At 46.7% G+C, this 23,318-nt stretch overlaps 1 protein-coding gene across 1 annotated transcript; it reads right to left on the reverse strand.

Moving 5' to 3' along the window:
- Positions 1-3,126: 3,126 nt before the first annotated feature.
- On the reverse strand, positions 3,127-22,359 carry LOC120836103. Its single transcript, XM_040211875.1, has 5 exons — positions 21,941-22,359; positions 10,414-10,599; positions 8,347-8,355; positions 5,896-6,283; positions 3,127-3,396 (listed from the first exon to the last, which is right to left on the reverse strand). The coding sequence occupies exons 1-5, from the start codon at positions 22,357-22,359 to the stop codon at positions 3,127-3,129; spliced, it is 1,272 nt and encodes a 423-aa protein (XP_040067809.1).
- Positions 22,360-23,318: the final 959 nt, after the last annotated feature.

Genomic DNA, 23,318 nt, shown 5'->3' on the forward strand with positions numbered 1-23,318 from the left:
GTGAATTCGCCATTATTTGAAAGAGCTTCGGGCCACAGATCCAGGAACTTGCTCCGCCTTGTGCAGATTGTAAGACGTCACCAGTGGTCTTACATCGACGAAACCCATGAACGTAAAGAGAAATATTCAGTATGATCAAAAAGAACGACCAATTCCGGCGACATCTTCTTCTTCACTTCAATAATAATAATAATAATAATAATAATAATATTAATTCTATCTGCTCATCCTGGAAGGGGCCCATGTGGTGGTGTGCCGGGCTAGGCAGATAGGTGAAAACCCTTAGGCAGAGCGCCTTCCAGCCCGCCGCCACATGTAAAAAAACAAAACCGATATATAAATGTACAGAAAATACACACTACAGAAAGTGCGTAAAAAGGAAAGAAAAGAAGGGGGAAAACATGTATCACATTATGTCGAGGATGCCAGCTGCATCCCATACATTCTGGCAAGCTCTCGTGACTCTGCCCCGTATGACGGCAGTGGGCTGCGAATACTGAGCGTAGTTGTAAGTTGTCAGTCAATGTTTCAACTACCTCGTTCCATCAATGGAAAGGTCAAATTAAAATCCCGTTATCCAGAATGCACCGCATCATTTGTCACTTGCGCAGTGGACTGCGTGAATTGCTGGTCGATCTTCTGTTCTCGAGGCCGACAATATTGAAGAGAACCATTCTCACAAAAGGTCACAAACGCACAGTTACCGTGTCGCCTACTCCACACCTCGCAGGAACCTTTGGCTGTAGTAAACTGTACGATGGTAATCGCGCGACTGCTCGGCGTCCAGTTGCGATCCGTGGCCCCGTCCCGTTCGTGCGCGTGCGCAGACATTTCCCGAATTTTTGTCGAATCTTTGCCGAACTTTCTTTCTAAACTTCGGCATGCGAGGAACTTCGCCGAAATGAAGTTCGGCAGATTCGGTCCACCACTAACTTTTACGGCGGAGGTGATAGACCCCCTAGCAATGACGCTCACGCCGGAGTGGCTGCTCGGCAACGCGCGGGACCTTAAATTTCAGATTCGGACGGCGTGTGTATCACTCGAAGCGCGTTACCCCCCCCCCCCCCCCCCGCGCCTGCGTTCACGCCGCTTCATGGCGACAGTGTACGGCTGCTAATCGCAAACTATTAACCCACTTAGCCCCCCCCCCCTCCCCCCCCCCCTTCTACCCCAGTACACGCCGCTTCGCCGCCGGCAACCCAAGCCCCGCTGTCCCCCATGCACATCAGTAAATAGAGTCCCATGCGATTTAGTTCACCAATGTTTCGTCGACAACTTTCATTTCTTTTTCAGTGTCAATCGTAAAAAAGAGACTTCATATATATCGCCAAATGCCTCGACAAAACAAAAAATTCGAGGAAAAAAAAAAGAGTCAGCCCACACTGTGAATAAAACCCGGGTCTGCTACGTATGAGGCAGACATCTTACAACTAAGTTTCGCTACCACTTCGGAAACTCGCATTGTAACCACTGCCTATGTTGACGGTGGCAGCGCCTATTTCATTTCATTTAATTACCTCGAATCGCCCGATGGCATTACACGAGGGGGAGAAAAAAATGCAAACACGTTGTATTACACAAAATACGCAAGAATAAAAAAATCGAAAATTGGGATTACATAAAACTATAAAAAGTAAAGGGTAACTGCTCATTCAAATTGCATGTATACAAACAAAATTAGCAGAATGAGTCTTCACAAGCATTTGTAAATAAAACGCAAACAGGACTGCTCACCACGCTTTCAGGTAGGTTATTCCACTCGCCAATAACTAGGTTTAAAGGAGATTCGAAATACATTTTTGTGCGACTGGATGGCAACCTGATTTTCTTCGACCGAGAAAAAAAATCGGTAGAGGGGCAGTAGAATCACAGTTTTAAGATACGGATTATGGTAGGAAACTCGGTGGAGAAATGGGAGGCGTGATACTTTGCGGCTAGAGCATAGTGATGTAAGGCAAGCTTTGGACTTGAGAGCTGCCACGCTTGACGAAAAAGAGCAGCCTCTAAAAATAAAACGAACGGCTCTCTTTTGCACAGATTCGAGTTTCTTATTTAAGTAGTCTTCCCAGGGATTCCAAAATATTCCAGCTTATTCGACCGTCGAACGAATAAAAGACTTGTAGGCCAGCAAACATACATCAGAGGATGCCATATACAAATTTCTTCTGAAATAACCGAAGGTACGATTTGCTTTACTAACGATAGAATCGATATGCATTTTGCAACCCAGATTTTCAGTTAGTGTAACACCGAGGTATTTATAATTCGTAACCTTTTCAAGACTATAGCCGCTTATTTTGTAGTTGTTGGTAATTGTCGTGTTTTTTTTCGTACAAAAGGTAAGAAATTTAGTTTTCGACATATTGACGGTCATTTGCCATTTCTCACATCATGGGAATAGAGAATCTAGATCACGCTGCAGGGTGAGGCTGTCCTCTGTTGAGACGATACGCCTATATATTACGCAATCGTCCGCAAAATGTCTAATTTTCTAACAAATAGAGTTAGGAAGATCATTTACATAAATTAAGAAAAGCAGCGACCAAGGACCGATCCCCGAAGGACTCCAGATTTCACCGAAATTTCGTGAGAGAGACGTTGGACACTGAAACGGATTGAGTTCTAAGGGAAAAAAATTTCCTGATCCAGTGACCAAGAGACTGGTGAATGTTTAATGTTTCTATTTTTGTGTAATAGGCGTTGGTGCGGGACTCAGTCAAGCGCCTTTGTGAAATCGACAAGAATAGCTTCCGCCTGCACCCGTGAGTGAATGTTCTCATGTATATCGGTAATGAATTCAAATACTTGAGTTTCGTAAGATCGTTCCTTTCGGATACCGTGCTGGTTCGGGAAAAAGAAGTTAGTATCTAAAAGGTAATTAGCGAGGTGGGTGTAGATCACATGTTCCAGAAGTTTGCAGGGTATGCTTGTTAGAGAAATTGGACGGTAGTTATTAGCAAGCAATACGTCTCCAGACTTAAAGACCGGAATAACCTTCAAGGGATCAACAAAACTTTTTCAGTTTCTTTTCCCGCTTACTCGCAAAAAAAGTGAAGATTAGAACGGCTTTCATTGGTTTTTTTTATTATTATTTCGAAAACTTGTTTCCATCCGCTCGGTCGTGGTTCATGAGGTTTCTTGCTCAAAAGTATATTTGGCCATGCTTGTGGTGCGCTGCGCTATTTTTCTCTGGGTGGTAGAGAGGTGGTAGCTCTGTGCTACGTTCGCTTGGAACAGCCCCAATGCCTGAAACGTGACGCCTTCCTCGTATTTTGTTAGGTGGTCGTGTTCGAACTCTTGCACGTTTAAGTACCCCCATGTTAGTTTCTTGTCGGGCGTTTCAAATAATGCTGCAACGTATCCCTCCATCAAGATGTCGGCTACCCATGGCACCACCTGTAAAGATGCAACATATTGAAGACACAGACATATGGTGTCACCCAAGTTTCGATTAAATCGTCAGCGAAGTAAGGCAAAATATTGATTGTCGCTGATTTTCCTCAAAATCAATGCAACACGTTAATATATAGATCTAAACAAGTAATACGAATTACGAGTCACAATAATTTTTGTTTTGTTAATTTATTGTATATTTTAAGTTTGTTCCAAGAGGATAAAGTCGGGGTCACACTGCACGTACAAAATACATTCTGCAAACACGAGTCATCGCAATATCCCTGGTTCGAATGCCACGTCCTCAGGTTCCTCCCTGAACTTATAGCCATACGGCATTCAAAGCACGGTTCTCGCGGTGACTCGCGTTCGAATCTGTGTGCAGACAGTTTTTTTTGTACCATGTATAAGCAGTGTGATCCCGGCTTAGAAAACTTTAATGGCAACACTGTAAATGTGACGTTAGATGTTGTATTGCGGGCGCTTTGCTCGCGGCGGGTTACCAGAAGTTTGAGTGGCGTGATATGAATGATGGGGAAGGAATCGAGCCAGCAAAACAAATAAATATGCGCAAAATGCACTTTTCCACACAGACGGGGATTCCTACGTGCCTTTGCGCTGCCCCGGCCTAAACGACCCTTGCGCACCCCACAATGACTTACTTTCTACATGAAAACTGGACTCCGCAGGCGAGCCTCCGGTCATGCGGCAAATACGTCGAGCCTCGTTAAGACATGGTCGTACATATCACAAAATAAAGACTGTTCGCTGCCACATGATGACACGATTACCTGAAGGTACACCTGAATCATGTAGGGAGCATATTTGCTTCGTACATGTCCAGGCAGGTTTTGTGCGCCCAATGTGTCCCTCATAAGCCTCAGACAGTGCCTGCACACTGTCCTTTGAATGATGTGTTAAGTCAGACTCGCACTGATCATACATCAGACAAAAGAGAGTCTGCAGAGAGATTCCAACGCGAGTCGCCGCGAGATCCGTGCATTGAATTCCGAATGGCAACGATTTCAAGGATAAAGCTTTGCACGTGGCATTCGAACCCCGGATGTCACAGTGACTCGTATTTGCAGATTGTCTTTTGTATCAGCAGTGGGACCCAGGCTTTACACATCCAAAGCAAGTCTTCGAGAACCCACGCATATATTCGTCTATTCTACCTAAACTCTTTTGGGTAGTTCAGATCAAAATACGCCAAGAATGCGAGGGCAAAAAAGTACCTGAAGAAAACACATTTTCTGCGAGATCACAAGAGCTACGAAAAAAAAGTAGCGTTCTCTGGAAAGTCAAACTCCAGAAATCTCAAAGGCGATTATGAAACCACCAGCTGTGCACCGCTATAAGCAGCCTCATAGCTAAACATGGCGGTGGTCTTTCTGTCCTGGACAATCCGTTATAGTGCCGGGAAACATTACCGACGCGAAGAAAACCTACATATTATCCTGGTTACAAGCCTTCTTATTGCGGGTGTGCATTCAGTTGACTTTTTTTTTTTTATGAATCTAGTGTTAGACTGGTGCCGTTTTGTTTTACGCTGTTAGCTACGTGATGGTTTATTTTAGGTAGCCAGGAAGGTTGAACGATCTCCATAAAAATTTACTTCGAGGGATTTTCCGGTCAAATGTTTATATTGTCATTGCTTATAGGAATATCATGGTCACAATATCCGAATTTTTCATACTTCGCAGCACAAGTAGTTCAATTTTATACAGCACCCAAATGCTCAGATTGCACCCACGAAACGCACACCGTTTTTTGTTGGCCAATGCGGAAGCTCTGACGTAACATCACGGCGAGAGAGCCACGGCAGCTCTTGACTGCTGTCTCAGTAAAATAACGTGCTCCTAAGAAAGGCAATATTTACGGTATGGAGGAAAGACCAATATTTTCTGACAACGATCTTTGTACGCATAATCCACCATGTTGATCAAAACCAGAAGTAAGTCTACGTCGGCGGCTTTGACATTACCATGCCTGATGTCAAGTCACGAGACGAGAAGCCATGCACACTTGCGAAATTTGGCGTCACGTTTCATATTGATGTTAATAATTTATTTAACAAATATGGGTTTTAATTAAATAAATATCACATTTTACTATGCTTAGGCCCTCTCTACGTGACCAGCCCGAAAACTGAGTAACTTCCGGCTTTCACTGGACAATCCTTCTAAAGTTGTTTGTATGTAGAATAAACATTTTGGTTCTGATTGTCTGTGTCTTTGATAATAATTCCCCATAGAAAAAAAAGGTTTTGCCGCTCATTAACATAAAATGCGAGAATATTTGCGAAAAGTTGGTTCCACGTGGCGTCTCGATGTGCAAGCAATTATAATTCTTTTATTGCGCGTTCACAGATTTGTTCTGACCTTATCACCGTCACTCCCCAGAAAGGAGGCTAAAAAAAAACCCGGTGTATTTATAGACACAGTGTGATATTTGACCAACCTTTAAGCGAAATATCAACAAAAAATACCGACTCGTACGCACCACTTGTGCTTCGTTGACGTACCACTTGGCTTCGATAGTGGCTCCGGGGGGTATTTTTATATCTTGTTTAATCAGTTGTCGCGTAGTACGTGTTTCCACCCTGGTGGATCCAGAGCTTGTCTTGAGTGTTGTCGAAAATTCTGTCGAGAACTGATAAATTAGTGGCACGTTTATACTGAACTTGGCTTTAACGGTGAGATCAGCCCCCTTGGTGACGGACCACGTATACTCGTCTTCGTGTTCTACTTGCTCCGATATGTACGCCTTACCCTCCTCGCCAGACTGGTTGTTGTGAAATATCTGCACGTATACAGCAGACAGCTTTAGAGACTGTACTTTGGCGGCGAGGTAGACCACTGGGCCGACTTTGATCTTGACTGGTGTGTACCTGCATCGAAAAACTGTATCGTTAAGCTGCGCTCACGCCGCCTATAAAACTATATCTGGAGACACAGTCTAAGGCCTCTTTTTTGAATGGCGGTACTGTGACACGGGCCCTAAACAAACTGTTGGCAGACATGTTTTGCATATGTGCAAAGCAGACATTCTTCGAGTATGCTTGAAAAGATCCCGCAGATAATTCTTTCACCACGTTTGCAGCGACCACAGCGCCCTCTGTAGCTTTAGCTTTAATCGAGCAGATTAAAGCTAAAGCTATGCAGATTAAAGCTGTAGCTTTAATCTGCATCGCGATAACACTTCAAGGCATGGCTACTGCTGCCCCTCGCCGTTGATAAGATTAATCTCCGTAGTACCGCCGACGCTATTAAAGCTAGCATAAGCGGTAGTTTTTATCAGTTACTGTAATACCGTTCGTCAGATGATACTTTATTTCACAGATGGAAACCTTAATTAGTAGTAAATAATTACATTCATAATTACCGCGTGGGTGAAATGAATTGAACGCACTTTAAACTGACCGCATAAACCGGTTTCTTATCTTATCGCGCTTGAATTTACTACAGAGGTGCTCGAAGCTGGTGTATTCAACAAATGAAAGTATAAATACATAAAACCTCCGCAGTGAAACAAACACAAAAGAAAAACTTGTTTTGTCTACGGAAAAATTATGGCTGAGCCTTTTTATCTCAAAATCATCAGAAAATCGTTGTGGGATATCCTGACGTATGCTATTGATGAAAACATTTTGAAATGTAAACAAAATAGAATTTGCTTACCTATTCTTCACATAATTTAGCCTAAATAAACGGAAGAGTAACATATAATAGTTTTACTGTATATCCAAAGTATAAGGAAAACATAGGTTTTGATTTTTCTTGATTCACTCAGGTGACCCAATCTTCTCACAATTTCGGTGAAAGCTTCCACCAACTTCAGGCACCTTCTGCACTAAATCCCAGCGAAATAAGTTAGGAAACCGAATTTGGTGGTCCGTTTAAAGAGCGTGCACGTTATTATTGCAACACTTTTTAAGCTTGTTGTAAAGTAGAGTTTGAGAAAAACGTAAACTGATTGTGGTGCGGGAAACATAGTCCGCAATTATCGCTCCAAAACAAGCGAACTACGTTTTCTCCCCGCAAGCTTGTTGCTAAGGGGTGATGCGTCGGCGCGTCGGCTCGTCTGCCTCCCGGGGCGTCTGCAGGCGTGCGTTTGCGGGACACGTGCTCCTTCTTCTCGTGGATCCCGACTCCGGAGCCAGCTTTGCGAGCCCTCCATGTCAACGAATCAAACTTTTCCTTGTCATCTGTGGAATGCGACTGCGTGTTGCAATAGCAGCGCGACGGTGCGGTGCGACGAACGACGACTGCCGAGCACAAAGTCCGGAGAGATCCCTCCGCGGGTCGGCGGTCGGCCGCGTTGGTGACGCACAGTGACGCCGGAATCCTTCGCTTATCGGCTGACGCGTAAAGAGATGACCCTCCCGTTTTCCGGGGTCATCTCAGAAAGGGGGGCGTGCCGGGGACTTTGATAGCAATTTTAATAGGGAAATTCGCCGCGCATGACCGTAATTTTATGATTTTTAGGATCCTTAGGGCCTGTAGATTGAGTAACCGCCATAAATAGACCATCGGAGAACGCTCCGGAGGGCCTCTTTAACGTTTATCCATCCACCCGGCTGCGACGTGATGTCAGAAGGGGGTTGTGGTACGTGGTACAACGGGTACAACCAACGTTACTAGATTAGCTAAGTTACGGACCTGCTCATAGATGCTGCAAGCCACGAGCAGTGCCAAGCCCCCCCCCCCCCCCCCCCCCCCCTCACTCACCCCGACTCGCCTGCCGTAGCTTGACGCGCCGGACGGCTGCTTTGGTAACTGCAGTGCATTCTATGCGATACGTACGTTTCGAAGCACGGCGTCTAGATGGTGTTTCAGCTCTGCTCTATGGAACGCACAGTTGTGAGACGAAAGTTTAGATGGCGCTTCGAACGACGGCAGGCGGATTGAAGTGAGGGAGGGGGGGTACCCCCTTCCGGGGGAGTTTCACAACTGAGACAATCTAGTAACGTTGGGTACAACCAAGCGACCGCAGCTCTACTGCGACATGACGTCACAAATGTGCTGCGCCAGTGCTACTTAACTAAAAGGTAACGCGCTTGCCGCCAGCTGAAGAGCAGCTGGTCGCATCTTTAAAGTAGGGTTTTGTGGGGTACGCGGTTTCACTTTAAAGGAGCGGTGAAACGATATTCGCTTAGAATGTTTTTCACTTTGCACAAACTTATTGGCACTAGTGCGACTCGAGGATACTCGCAGGCTACGCCACTGGCCCAGAAAGTCCTCTGTTGCGGTGTAGTTTCAAGTACAAAAGCGATCACTTTCATTTAATCTCTCCTTTGCAAAATTTGATGACGTAACGCGGGGATCGCAATGCACCCCAATGACGATATTTAAATGCGGCCCATAGATTGGACCCGAGCATTGCGTGGGCACTCGATTTGGGCCCGTGATAATTTCTAGCTCGAGGAGCATTCGGTATTGACCCGTGTCCAATCGCTGCAACGACGACAATAGCCGGGCCATGACAATGTCTGGAACTCAGCGCGTGTCCTGTGCTTTGCCAACCCCAGCGCGTGACTATGATCAACACTGGTGGCATATAATCGGCTCCAGATCACGCGGCCGCTTGTTCTGGCTGCGAATTGAGGAGGTGAACGCTGCTCGTTTTTCTTTAATTTTTTTTCTGGGACTTCTATTGCGCGGGGTTATAAACGAACGCGTGTATCATAGGTCATTAACGTCAGGGATCCGTTCTAAGCCTCATTTGCGCAAAGTACAAACAATTTTTGTATCGCCCCTTTGAGGTAATATTTCGGCTGTTATCACATTCATGCTACTAAAGTGACACCAGTCATTTATTCTGCTTTCGTTTTCGACCAGAGTTATTCTTCGAGCCGTGGTCACACAGCTGATACTTCATACAAAAAACAGCGTGCATACAGATTCCAACGCTCGTCACCGCGAATCCGTGCCTCGAATGCCGCATGGCAATGAGTTCAAGGGTAAAACTTGGAAGGCGGCATTCGAGCCAAGGTTATAGCGATGACTCGTGTTTGCAAACTGTCTTTGAAGGATGTATGAGCAGTGTGACCCCGGCTTTAGTCTGTGAATTATACCGTGTTGATTCGCACATGTTGCAAGGACCGTCCAAATGATCCGAGAGCTTCCTTGGATAATCTATGCAATACACTCTACAAACAAAATCGGTTTTTCAAAGGACCTTCGACGCATCAAGACCTCTTTCAAGTCGTCAAGAAAGTTCCGCCTCAAATACTCTCGCACTCTGACATGCTAGAATGTCAACTGGGCGACGAAGAACTCTTTCGCAACAAGAGAGGAGCTTAAGAACCCCTTATAGATTTTTCACGAATAACTCTTTTAGGGCGTCTTTTAAATAACTTCTTAGGGCACTAAATATGAACCAGCCAAAGAACGCCGAACTGTTATTTTACGATTAGATCTTTGTAGAGTACAGAGGTACATTTTAAGATAGGATTTAATTCAAACTAAACAATAATTAATAAGCGCAACGTATATATATTGAATGGTCTCGGATATTGTAAGATTCAGTTGTTAAAAAATTTAGCATTTTCTAAGAAGAAGCGTAAGACACCAAAAATTTACCGGTTTGCTGAAGAAATGACGAAGAAACGAAGCGAACCTTAAGAATTTTTGGCAGTTGTGGCTTCTCTCGGGGTTTCCACGTTGTGTTACTTGCGTTGCTTTTCTAACATCAACGATGTCACCAGCGGTGAGCGTTTTTCACTGTTATGCACCTTTGTTAATTGACAACATGTCTACTGACAAACGCAAATTATAAAAGCAGTTTTTTTTTTTGTTGAATTCACTTACTGCTTTTCGGCGCTACTAGCAAGGATAAGCAGATGACACGGTACAAACAAATTCGCGCACAGGAATATTTGAAACACATTTTTAGTAGTCACAAATAGCGATCTGTAGTTTGGCGTTGAAACTTGTTAACATCACTGATTTCAATTTAAATCAACCTTAGTTTGTTCTGTAATTTATTTTTTTCGGAATTAATAGTAGCATAACGTACTTGACGAGGTTTTCAATGGGACCTCGGGTTTTGTTATCTCCAGTGACATCAAAAGTTGCCAGCCTTTCATTGTAAGAGCAACTTCGCAGGAGGATTTGGTAAATAACATCTTCGAGGTCAAATAGGGTGCCGCTGCCTAAAAGAAGAAAGTATGTATATGTATATATTAAACCGCTAGACTTATACCTCCCAAGGATTGCAAAAATGCTAAATACCCGGGAACTTTTATATTGGGGAAAAAAAGTATGATAGGGAGATCTGGGTTCGAATTTGATAGGAGCCGCCATTTCGCCTAACTCATGGTCGCACTGCTTACACATCACAACAGTGTGCGCCTCATAACAGAGCATCGCGCCTTTTGTTTTTGTTAACGCGATAGCGTTTAGGAGCGCGGGACGCAGAGAATTCGGCGTCGGTGTCGACGTCGGCGTCAGTGGAACGGGAAAATTCTGATTGCTCGATAAACAATTACTTTGCCTTAAAGAAAAGAAACCTCGAAGCATATTAGTCGGATCGGGATTGAACCCACGACCTTTCCTATACAAACCAGACTCGATACCCACTATGCCACGCAGACACTTTTTTGATTGTCTTTATTACATGGAAAGTTAGGTTACAAATTAAGGCTACAAGATTAAAAGGTGAAAAGATGATTATGTACAGAGTGTTAGATATGGGGTGAAAAGTTGAGCGGAATGTCTGCCTAAACGGCAGTCCTATAGCGCTCTTTCACAAACAAACGCCACAGTTCTAAGCAGACTGTAACCTGGAAAGTCAGGAAGTCTTAAACACGCATCGAACAGTACAAACCATTCAGGTATTGGTTGTTGAGCTTCGTAAACACTTCATACTTTCGAAATATCTGATACAAAAATAGATTTTCTGGTGCGTAATATGTCAGCGTTCCTATCAATTTTCGGGCATTTCCAGATGCTGTGGAGGCCTATCGGCATAAATAAATTAAAGGAAATGTTTGCCTCACTAGGTATGCGTAAAAAACGAATACTATGGTCTTTATAAAGTCTGTATCTTTTTTAAGAGGTTGTTGGAAGACATTCGAGACGAAAACGGTATTTGTACAGTAGATAAGCAGTGCTCTAATGTTTCCGGTGGGTGACACAATCGACAATCAATTGACCATGGTACAAAATACCACACTCTTGGATCCACGATGTTATAGAAGCGTTGATGTCTTTAACTGAAAGAAAAACGTTTTTAAGCGCTCTGAAATATACACATTCGCTTTGCTCGTTTTAATACATGTTGTCGTTTACAGTCACTAAACCGTGTCCATTGATAGTGGAATAGGAAAGAAAATTTTATTCAGAAATTGTGATAGCCGTTTTCTTGATACTTCAAATAGGTATTCTAATGAAAAGCGGAATTTTAAAAACATAAAGGTATTAACTACCTCTTTCCAAAAGCCTCAGCGTTGTCCTGGAGCAGAATTCGTTGTCGAATTAACCATGGAGGGCAAGTGATGTGTCAGCTTTTGTTTTAACGATCCTAAGCAGGAAAGGATCGGATAAATTTAAAAAAAAAGTCGCAAAACGATTTGGCGAACTAATAAATGTGCCAGACCTAAGCCACCAGCTTGCAACGACATGAATAAGTAATCGCGTTTCATCCGTTCCCAAGTTGAGCTCCAAATATAGGTCCCAAATGTTCTATGGAAAGCTTGTACCTTTGGACGGTAACGGTGTCATACCTTTTGAGACACACAGTAGTTTAGATAGTTTTAAAAAATGTTGCACACCACTGCATTTGCGAAGATTGAAATATATAGTGCCCTCCATACTAATGATTTTTTGCTTAATCTCAGTTACAACGGAATTTAAATATAGATTATCGAATCTTGTTTGATCTCTAGACGTTTTGGCTAAGCGGCCGTATTGGGATGTCGGTCGCAGTTTCGAGGGACGGAATATAAGTATGAAAATTTAAAGTATAGAAAACTATTAGTTCTCGTCCTTTCTGCTATCTTCATGTGCGCGTTTGCTGCGCGTCGTGGCGGCGTTTAATTAAAGCGAGCTTATTTTTGCGTCGGTAGCAGCAGGCTTGCCGGAAGCGGGCCTCGGGAGGGCATCCCTGGAAGTACCGTGGCAAGCCGCGGGCCGGCGGGAGACCCCTGATCTAGAGCAACGCCGAAATACATGAAGGGACAGCGCTTCCATGATAACTCAGCAAACTGTCCTGGCACGGTTGCGCAAGCGCCTATGAAGAAGCCATTAGATTTTCCTGTGTTCATTCTCCCTCCAGTTGGGTCGCAGTTCTCCTGTTATTTGAAGGCCTTTTTCTACCCTCTTCTCATTCGAACAGAAAAGCGGCACCTCATCAACACACGTTAGTAACTTCACCTCTGCGAAGCAAAGGGTATAACCTCGGATATTATCATTCGTAATAATGCGAAGCAGGGAGGTTCAAGTTCGAAGACAAGAATTAGTAGTGATAGAGGTTGGTTTTGGTTTTGGGTTTTTTTGGCGCAGCAGCATCGGGGCCATAGTGCGCCAGAAACATTGTGTAAAGGAGGCCTACATTCTTTTCGGACTGACTAAAGCCTCAAAGCGGACCTTACTAGGAACTAGACTTATAATTTCCGCAGAATATTAGTTTCTTCCGAAAAATTGAAAAGTTGTGAGACTGGGACAAGAGGCTCGTCACCCAGAAAAAGAGCCAAGTGAAATGGTACATGTTCCCGATAGAATATAGAAACACAGGTTCGACGGTTCTCTTCAAAGTGTGGACAAACTATCAAAATGTGAAGTATACTTAATGGTTCAGAACAAAAGTCACAGGTCGGTTCACTCTCCCTACGCAAGAGGTAGCTATGGGTAAGGTGAGTATGTCCTATTCTCAATCGGCATAAAACTATCTCATAAAAACGCTTTCGGTGTCTGGCACTGCGCCACTCGCTCAGGATGAGCTTAATCATATAGAGTTTGTTTTGCAGCTGGGAATCCCATTCCCTCTGCCATGCATATTTTATTTTCCTTTTTAGTGGTACTCGGTAATCAGTAGCAGGGATGCTGTAATGGTCAACTGTCCTATCTACACACGCAGAAGCTGCACCGTCAGCTAGCTCGTTGCCTTCAATGCCAATATGGCCAGGTACCCAGCAGAATTCTATCTGTATTTTCTTTGCCAGTGCTTGTGTTAGTGTATTACAAAGCTGCACAAGCAGAGGGTGCTTCCAAGATGTTGGAGAGTTGAGTGCTTTCAGTGAGCTCAGAAAGTTGGAGAAAATGACAGACTTTCTATATCGATGTCTGACAATGTGGTCAACTGCAGTTATCAGACCATAAACCTCGGCAGTAAAAATTGAGGCATTTTCGTTTAACCTTTTTACAGATCTGTAGCCTTCGCCGATAGCAGCACAGCCAACGTAGTCTGTGGTTTTTGATCCATCAGTAAAGAAGTGCTTGTAGCCATTGTACGAGGTACACAGCTCTAGGAATTCTTGTCTGAGGACACTAGGGCCAACTGTATCTTTTTTGTGCTTGGTCAAAGAAAGATTACAACAAGTATTGGCAACTTTCCAGGGTGCATTTCTTTGTTGAATTTCAAGGACAGGAGAGGGAGCATCAAAATTGTATTATTCTGCAGCAATTCTTACACGTAGTGCAAAGGGAGGGGTTACAGATGGTTTGTGCTGAAATAAGCGCTCATGGTTTATGTTCTTAATTATTTCATAAGCAGGATTTTGCGGAAAAGAACGGAGTCTTAGAAATTACTGAACAGCGAGAAAAAGTCCACGTCTCTCCAGCGAGCACTCATGCGATTCAGCGTACAGGCTAAGTACCGGCGACGTACGGAATGCCCCCGTTGCTAAACGGATCCCCTGGTGGTGAATGGGATCAAGCATCTTGTGGGTGGATGGTTTCGCAGATCCGTAAACAAGGCTTCCATAATCCAGGGTAGAGCGCACTACAGCCCTGTAAATTCGTAAAAGACATACCCTGTCCGCGCCCCAGGTGCGATGTGAAAGAACTTTTAAAATGTTTAGTTTCTGCTGGCATTTCAGTTTCAGTGCCTTGATATGGGGGCCGAAAGTAAGCTTGCTGTCAAACGTCACACCGAGGAACCTGTGTTCCGGTCGGACGGGAAGGGGTGTGCCATTTATGTGAAGCGATGGTTCGGGAAACATTCCCCTTCTCCGGGAGAAGCAAACCGCCTCGGTCTTCTCAGAAGAAAACTTGAAACCATTCTCATCAGCCCATTTACTCATTTTATTAATGGTTACTTGGATTTGGCGCTCACAGATAGCTAAATTACATGACGAAAAGCAGACCTGGACGTCATCAACATAAAGCGAGTAGGAGACCGAAGGTGGTATTGCTCGGGACAGAGAGTCGATTTTAATAAAAAAGAGGCTAACGCTCAGAACACGTCCTTGTGGGACTCCATTCTCCTGGATGAAACATGACGAAAGAGTTGTTCCCAATCGCATCTGAAAGGTGCGATCCCGCAAAAAGTCTGCGATGCAATTAAACATATTCCCGCCAATATTCATCTTGATAAGGTCTTGAAGGATACCGTACCGCCAAGTGGCATCGTAAGCCTTTTCAAGGTAAAAAAATACTGAAAGGCAAAACTGCTTGTTTATAAAGGCCTCTCGGATGGCCGTTTTCAATCGTACGAGGTGGTCGGCAGTGGACCTGGCGGCACGAAAGCCACACTGTAAATTGCTTAAAAGCGAGTTCCGTTCAAGAATGAAGATAAGCCTATTGTTAACCAGCCGCTCGAATGTCTTTCCCAGGCAGCTAGTTAGGGCTATAGGCCTGTAGCTGAGGCTTTACTTCTGTCTTTTCCCGGTTTGAAGATAGGGATGACAATAGCTTTTTTCCACACGCTCGGCAGCTTCCCCTCTGCCCACACGCTATTGAAAAACTGGAGGAGAATGACGAGGAATGCTTCAGGCAGATGGGAAATCATAGTGTAATGAATGTCGTCAACCCCGGGAGATGTTGCTTTTGCTGTGGCAATGACTCGACGCAGCTCAGTAAGAGTAAAAGGCCGGTCATATTCTTCGGCACAGCTATCAGATCGGCGCATTGGGACCTTCTCAGCTTTGGTTTTAAAGCGCAAAACCTTTTCCGTATAATTCTTAGAGCTGGAGACCTGCGCAAAATGTCTACCCAGTGCATCAGCCTGTTCCTGCAAAGGTGAAAACGCCTCTCCATCGTCGGCTGATAGCAGAGGGATTGAAAAGTGGGCGTAATCACCATCCATTCGCCTTACCCTGTCCCATACAATTTTGGCTGGAGCAAAACTATTAATGGAGGAAGTATACGAGTGAAAGGAACGGCGTTTCGCTTATCTCCTGACGCGTCGGGCTTCTGTTCGCAGGTGCTTGAATGCGAGAAGGTTGGTGGGGGTGGGATACCGCCGAAACTTAGCCCAAGCGCAATTCTGGCGATTTCTAGACTTTCGGCACTCCCTATCCCACCAAGGCTTTGGGCGCTTGGGTAGCTTACCCGAGGTTTGTGGAATAGCAGCAAGAGCTGCATCAACAATGGCAGCTGTGATGATTTCATTTTCTTCTTCAATAGAGTGTGCTACAGGCAGGACAGAAGACGTTACACATTCCTGGAAAAGTTCCCAGTTTGCTATAGAAAATTCCATCGAGGAGGGCAACAGGGGAGAATAGGTGGGGGCTCTGTGGCGATGAGACGGATAAAGAAGTGGTCACTGCCACGTGGATTGTTTAGGACAGTCCAGGTAAAATTTGTGAACATGGATGAAGAAACAATGGATAGGTCAATGCAGGAAAAGGAGTGGTGAGTCCAGCTGAAATATGTGGCCTCACCAGTATTTAGGAGACTGGCAGCTCTTCGGGAGAGAAACCTTTCTATAACAGATCCTCGGCTGTCGACCCGTTGACTTCCCCAGAGCGGATTGTGGGCATTAAAATCTCCTAGGAGAACATAGGGTTCTGGAAGCTGGTCTGCATGGCGTTCAAGATCGGTCAGCCTCAGGGAAGATGAAGGGGGTACGTAGAGGGAGCATATGCTAATAAGGCGATCTAACATCAACCGGACAGCGACAGCCTCCAGAGAAGTGTTCAAAAAAATTTCAACAGCTGGTACCGTTCCGCCCACAACAATGGCAACTCCTACGGAACTGCCAGACGTTGTTATGCGATCTTTGCGAAAGACTTGTAATGATCGCAGGAAATTACTATTCGACGGTCCCAAATATGTCTCCTGGAGACATACTGCAGAGGGTGTGTACTCCTGAAGCAAGGAGTAAACATCATCCAGGCTGTGAAAAAGTCATCTGCAATTCCACTGTAAAAAGCCTCCTGCCATAAAAATGTGTTCAGCTAAAAGGGGCATTAGGAATGTGGACCAAATTTTAAAATCGCTAAAAATGAATAATAAAATTAATATTAAAAAGCAAGGTTATTCTGATCTCAAAATATGTATCACAATGCAATACATATAAGAAAGTAGACAATGTGAAATTCGAGAGCTCCAGAATTAAAATATATGGAGTATATACATGAAGGAAAATGCATGGAGTGAAATTAAACGCCTTGGGTAGAGGGTTTATTTCGGAGGCTTAAGAGGCGTTTTTGCTTTGTTCTTGGGTTTTGGGTTTTGGGGTCTGTCAATCCGTGTCTTCGAAGTCAGACAGGTTTGTGGATGGATCAGCAGCCTCAGCTGCTACTTCCATCTCCCAAGTTTTGCAGGCAGGCTTGCCTGCAGGCTTCGGGTGATCGGGTGTTCGAGAGGGCGGTTGCCGCTCTCGGCCCGATCCACAGGGAGGAGTGGAGGAGGAGCTGGGAAAATTGTCCTGCTCCATCGGTTCCACTCCATTAGAGCCAGGGGCGGTGCGAGAGTCGCGCCGCTCCCCAGAAGAAGAGCCCCTCCCAAGCGAGTTGGAGCGAGGGCTTCGCTCCTTCTCTCTCAGGGAGGGTCCAGGAGGGACAGTGGGCATGGCTGCCGCCGTCCCACTCTGTGAGAGGGCAGCTTGCGTGCTCCCTCGAGGCTTCTGAGGGTGCAGCTCCCTGCGTTCAGGAGTTGGGGGCTTGAGGGCCACTGCCAGCATCTCTGGCGAGACCTGGGTGGCCCTCGACTCCGAGCGTGGTGCAGGGCCCCTGCGCACCACCTCGGCATAGCCTCCCTTTGAGAGGATCGACAACCTTTTCTTTGCCGACCACGGTTCTCGACGGCCACGACGCGTCGGCTCTCGTTGACACTAAGCAGACTACTCCGTTCTGAGTGGGAGGCTCTCCCAACGCCTTCGGAAAGTGACGACGCTGTGGGATGGCCCACAGATACGGACCGCCGGGGGACATCTCATCACGCCAGTCGGAAGATGCACTGCTCCCGCCGAGGTTCACGGCAAGACGTGTCCTGTGAAATTCGCTATTCTATAAGACTCTGCCAGAGACGTCATCCTCGGCATGGATTTTTGTGCGAATACGGCGCTCTTATCGACCTTGGTAAAAACAGATTGACGCTGAGTACACCTCTTCCACCTTCAGGGACACCCCGAACAGCGTCAGCTGCCGCCCGAGTCGCTGCCGACCACGTTACTCTGCCGCCGCGATCAAGTGTCGTCGTAACCGTCGTGACTGATGCAGTTATCCGCGGCGACATTCTTCGGGAGGGAAACCTTCAATTGGTACTGGGAAGAGGAATAGGCGCTGCGAGAGGAGTAGCTGAACTTGGGGATGGCCGCACTGTAGTCCTCGTGACGAACTTCCGAAATGAAACGCAACATATCACGAAAGGTGCAGCCGTGGGTCACGTCGAGGAACTCCGGAGCTCCGCCCAAATCACTGGGATTACTGAAGAATCCTCGCCACCTCAGCAAGACAGTACGTCGCCAGCGCAGCTCGACATTGACCCTAAGCTTCCGGGCCCGAAAAGAGGGCAGCTGATCGACCTCCTCGCCGAGTACACCGACTGCTTTGCGACATCGTCGAAGGTACCCCAAATCGCCGTTGCGAAGCACCGCATCATTACCTAGCACGACGCGCGCCCTGTGCATCGATCGCCGTACAGAGTCTCCGTAAAACAAAGGAAGGTAATCCAGGAGCAAGTTCAAGAGATGCTGAACGACGACATAATCCAGCCTTCAAGCAGTCCGTGGGCCTCTCCAGTCGTACTGGTTAAAACGAAGGAGGGAACGCTTAGGTTCTGTGTGGACTACCGGCAGCTGAACACGGTAACGTAAAAAGATGTATATCCACTTCCCCGCGTCGACGACACGTTAGACCGGCTGCGCCACTCTCAATACTTTTCATCGATGGTTCTGAAGAGTGGCTTCTGGCAAATCGAAGTCGACGAACGCGACCGAGAGAAGACAGCTTTCGTCACGACGGATGGCCTGTACGAGTTCAATGTGATGCCTTTCGGCCTATGCACGGCGCCAGCAACTTTCCAGCATGTCATGGACACCGTACTGGCAGGACTGAAGTGGCAGAGCTGTCCCGTGTACCTCGAGGACGTCGTAGTTTTTTTCCGGCAACTTTGACGAGCACTTGCGACGTCTCCGAGCTGTTCTCTAAGCAATACGAACCGCCGGACTCACTCTCCAACCGTCAAAGTGTCGCTTCGCTTATGACGAACTGAAGTTCCTAGGTTACGTGGTTAGTAACGAAGGCGTTTGCCCGGACCCAGAAAAGATTCGCGCTGTCGCAGGATTTCCAGCGCAGACAGACAAGAAGGCCGTACTCAGGTTCCTTGGACTATGTGCCTACTATCGGCGCTTCGTTCGGGATTTCGCTAGGATTTCTGCACCGCTCACAAACCTCACGAAGGACGCCCAGAAGTTCGAATGGGCCGAGGAGCAGCAGCAGGCATTCGACGAGCTGAGGCGACGACTCCAGACTCCTCGTGTTCTTGGACATTTCGGTCAGGATGCGGAAATCGAGATCCACACGGACGCAAGTAATGCAAGACTCTGCGTGATACTGGTTCAACTACAAGAAGGCACCGAGCGAGTAATCGCCTATGCAAGTCGGACACTATCCACGTCGGAGAAAAATTGCTCCACGACTGAGAAAGAACGCCTTGCGGTCATCTGGGCAATCACGAAGTTTCGTCCGTACTTGTACGAGAGCCCGTTCCGCGTAGTCATGGACCACCATTCGCTCTGCTGGCTTGTCAGCCTCAAGGACCCGTCAGGACGCCTCGCTAGATGGAGTCTCCGGCTAAAAGAGTTCAACATGACTGTGGTCTACAAGTCCGGCCACAAGCACAGCGACGCCGACTGCCTGTCTCAAGCGCCCGTCGAAACACCTTCCGGCAGCAGCGACGACAATGAAGACGAGTGCTTCCTAGGCGCAGTGAACATTGACGACATGGCACGACGTCAACGAGACGATCCTGAGCTGCGCGCACTAATATAGCACCTGGAAGGGCGCGGGAGTACCACGCCACGTGTTTTCTCACGAGCCCTGTCGAACTTCGTGATGTGACAAGGTGTTCTCTACAAGGAGAACTTCAGGGACAACAACTTGTCCTGGCTGCTGGTAATTCTGACCGACCTTCAAGAGGAGATCTTCGAAGCCTGCCCCGACGACCCAACGTCCGGACACCTTGTTTACACCCGGACACTGGCCCGTATTCGTGAAACGTATTACTGGCCCAAGCTCCCCAAGACCGTCCACCTATACACACGATCATGCCACGAGTACCAGCGACGCAAGAATCCTCCGATGATGCCGGCCGGACTCCTGCAGCCAATTTCTCCTCCAACTGCACCCTTTCAGCAGATCGAAATGGATCTACTCGGCCTTTTTGCGACGTCGACGTCGGGGAACCGGTGGATCATCGTCGCCACAGATTATCTCACCCGGTACTCCGAAACGAAAGCCCTTCCTGCAGAGACTGTTGTCGAAGTTTCCAAGTTTTTCATCGAGTCCATCGTCCTCCGGCACGGCTTTCCCCATATCCCAATCTCAGACCGTGGATTATCATTCATGGCCCAGCTGTCGCAAGAAGTCCTTCTTCTCAGCCACACCAGCCATCGTCGCACCACGGCGTACCACCCGCAGACCAACGGGCAAACGGGAAGACTCAACAAGACCATCGCCGATATGACCTTCATCTACGTCGACGTCGAGCACAAGACATGGGACGAAGTGTTGCCGTACGTCACGTTGGCCTACAAAACGGCCGTGCAAGAGTCCATTGGGTAGACACCCTTTCAACTGGTTCATGGCCGCAAGGTAACGACAATGCTGGACGTGATGTTACCCCAAGAACCGGCTGTCGACAGAAGCGACGACCCTCAGATGGTTGCCCAACGGGCAGAAGTCCGTCAGCTCGCCAGACTCCGGATTAAAGCTCAACAACGCTTCGACTTTGGCCGCTACACCTTTCGTCGTCGGGACGTCCACTTCCAGCCCGCAGACAGGGTCCCCATTCGTCGCCGTGGCCTCAGCGAGAAACTCCTGAAACGGTATTTCGGACCGTACAAGGTACTTCGTCGACTTGGAGATCTGAACTACGAGGTGATGCCCGACGGAACAAGAACATCATCACGCCGTCCACCACGGCCTGAATGAATCCGTACTACGCTCGATAGGACTGTGGACCTTATGTGTTCCAAATGATTATTTAGTCTAGTTTCCTTTTTATTTGCTCTGTTTTGTTTTGTGTTGCATCGGGGCGATGCACTTCTTTAAAGTGGGGAGTGATGCCTCGAGCGCAGTTGACCAAGCAGGCAGTGCGCTCGTGGCCTAACGGTTATCGAGCGTGCCTTCCACGCAGAAATCTAGAGTCCTGGTCGCGGGGACGCATTTTTGTTGACGCTGACGTAAGGTTCTGGTAAATTCGAGAACCGTGCTGCTTGTTCGAGGTCAGAATGTTCTACACGCAGAACCTTCTATGCCGAATCTTCCAGAACCGCACGTGTGCACATAAGGGGCTCCGCGTGGCGAACCACAATTAGTTTCGCATCAGCGTTCGATCTTACTGCTTCGCCGCCTTCGACGCCCGCGACGCTCTGCTGTTATCTTTATTTTTCCTTTTATTTTTGGGCACAAGTTCGCCCCGTTAAACATTCAGGTTATTCAGTTATTCGCCGCCTCATCACTTGTCATTCGTGACAATATCATCTTCTGAAACCTGGCTCCAGAGTTCTTCCAACCAAATGGTAGTCGGTTATATTCGTACACGTCGATTGGTGTTACAAAGGCAATAAAGGACTTGATGTGTTCCTGTAGAGGGACCTGCCAATAGCCTTCACAGAGATCGATCCTGTAGAACCAGGAGCACGTCCTGTCTGGGAATTGATTTGGTGATAATCTGTGCAGAGACGAAATATGCCATCTTCTTTAGGGGCTATGGTGATTGGGGATGACAACGTTGACGTCAAGGGTCTGATGATCCTGGCATCTAGCATTCTCTACACTTCCCGCTTAAGCCATAATTTCTTTTCGTGGGACATGCTGTAGGGTTTTTTCCGCACTGCAGATGTGTCGCGTAGCTTGAATGGAACCTCAATAACCGATGTTGCTGATGGATAAAATTCTACACATATCAAATCTGGGAACGATGTTGGTACGTACTTAGACCTCTTCACAGTTCTGACCATTTGACCTGGAGCAGCAGGTGAGCTATCCGCATCCTTGTCTAGGGTTACTTCGTCCTTCCAGGCTATGTTCATTTGGAAGTGCTTCATGTCGAGTCGTGATAAAACGAACACGAGCTCGACGTCTTCTGCGGCGAGTGCCTTGACCGGGATTTTCTTTCCCTTAAACTCGACTTCCAACGTCGTCCAGTTTTGCATTAGCTTAACATTGTCATCATAGCTGTAAACGTCGATGGGCAGCCGACTTCGTATCTTTTCTGGGTCCACGATATTCTTGTTGACAAGGCTGATGGATGCTCCAGTATCAACGAAGGCATCCACGTGTCTCCCACTGACGATAACAGGGGCATAAAGGATGTTGTACTTAACCAAGTAGACAGTCGCTTTCTTCGTCATCGGGAGGGACTGTGCTCCCTCTTATTAGATTTCCGTCTGGTCGTTAGCACCGCTGTTTACGATGCGGTGGCATGTATCGAAGCACGCGCATTGCGGCCCTTCCACAATGCGATGGCACGCGCATGCATTCGCACGTGCTTCGTGGCTGACTGAATTGGGTCTTGTGTTCATTTAAGGCTTGTTACTTGCCCGGTTTACTGGAAGCTTTTGGCCGCTGTGGGTGTTGACGGTCGCGCTTCTGAGCTTCGTTAGTGGTCGTTGTTTTCCGTGGGGAATGGAGTGGTCTACGAACACAACCTTCAGTGAATACAGAAGGTCCTCAATGGTCTTTGGAGAGTGCGCTCTCACTTGTCTTTCTGCCTCTTTGCTCATCCCGTGGATGACCAGTGCGACGATCGATGTTTCGTGTAAATTAGAATCGGCGAGCTGTACAAGTCGCTCTTTCTCATAAAACTAATCTAGTAGGCTGCCTTCTCGATGTTTGTAAAATATTGCCTTATCCCACATTCAACCGCATTTTGTCAGAAGATATTGTGAAGCTCTCCTTCTACGTATCCCACGAATCGCACCCACATGAAATTCGTACCACTTTTTCGCATTCCCTGCGAGAAAGAGCCTTAAATTCTTTATCCGCGCGCTGTTTTTTGTCCCGCGGTTTTTCTCACAGGCATATTTGTAGAAGTTCAGCCACGTAGAAGCAGCTGAAGATTCGCCGTTAAACATATCTGGCTTTACTGTCTTTTCCCGCCTACGTCTTTCCACTCTCATATTTTCTAACATGGTGGTCATGAACTGCTTCTGGCGTTCTATTTGAGATACTTGCAACTGCAGCAGCTGAGCAACAACCGATGCCAAGTCTCTACCGGCCGAAATCACTTCACCAGAAGTAGTGGTCGGTTTCTGAAACCACTCCTAGAATTCCTGCACTATGATGTTTAGTTTCACCTTCCGTTTTAGAA

This window comes from Ixodes scapularis, unplaced genomic scaffold, assembly GCF_016920785.2.
Source record: "Ixodes scapularis isolate PalLabHiFi unplaced genomic scaffold, ASM1692078v2 PGA_scaffold13__105_contigs__length_92229423, whole genome shotgun sequence".
Taxonomy (NCBI): domain Eukaryota; kingdom Metazoa; phylum Arthropoda; class Arachnida; order Ixodida; family Ixodidae; genus Ixodes; species Ixodes scapularis.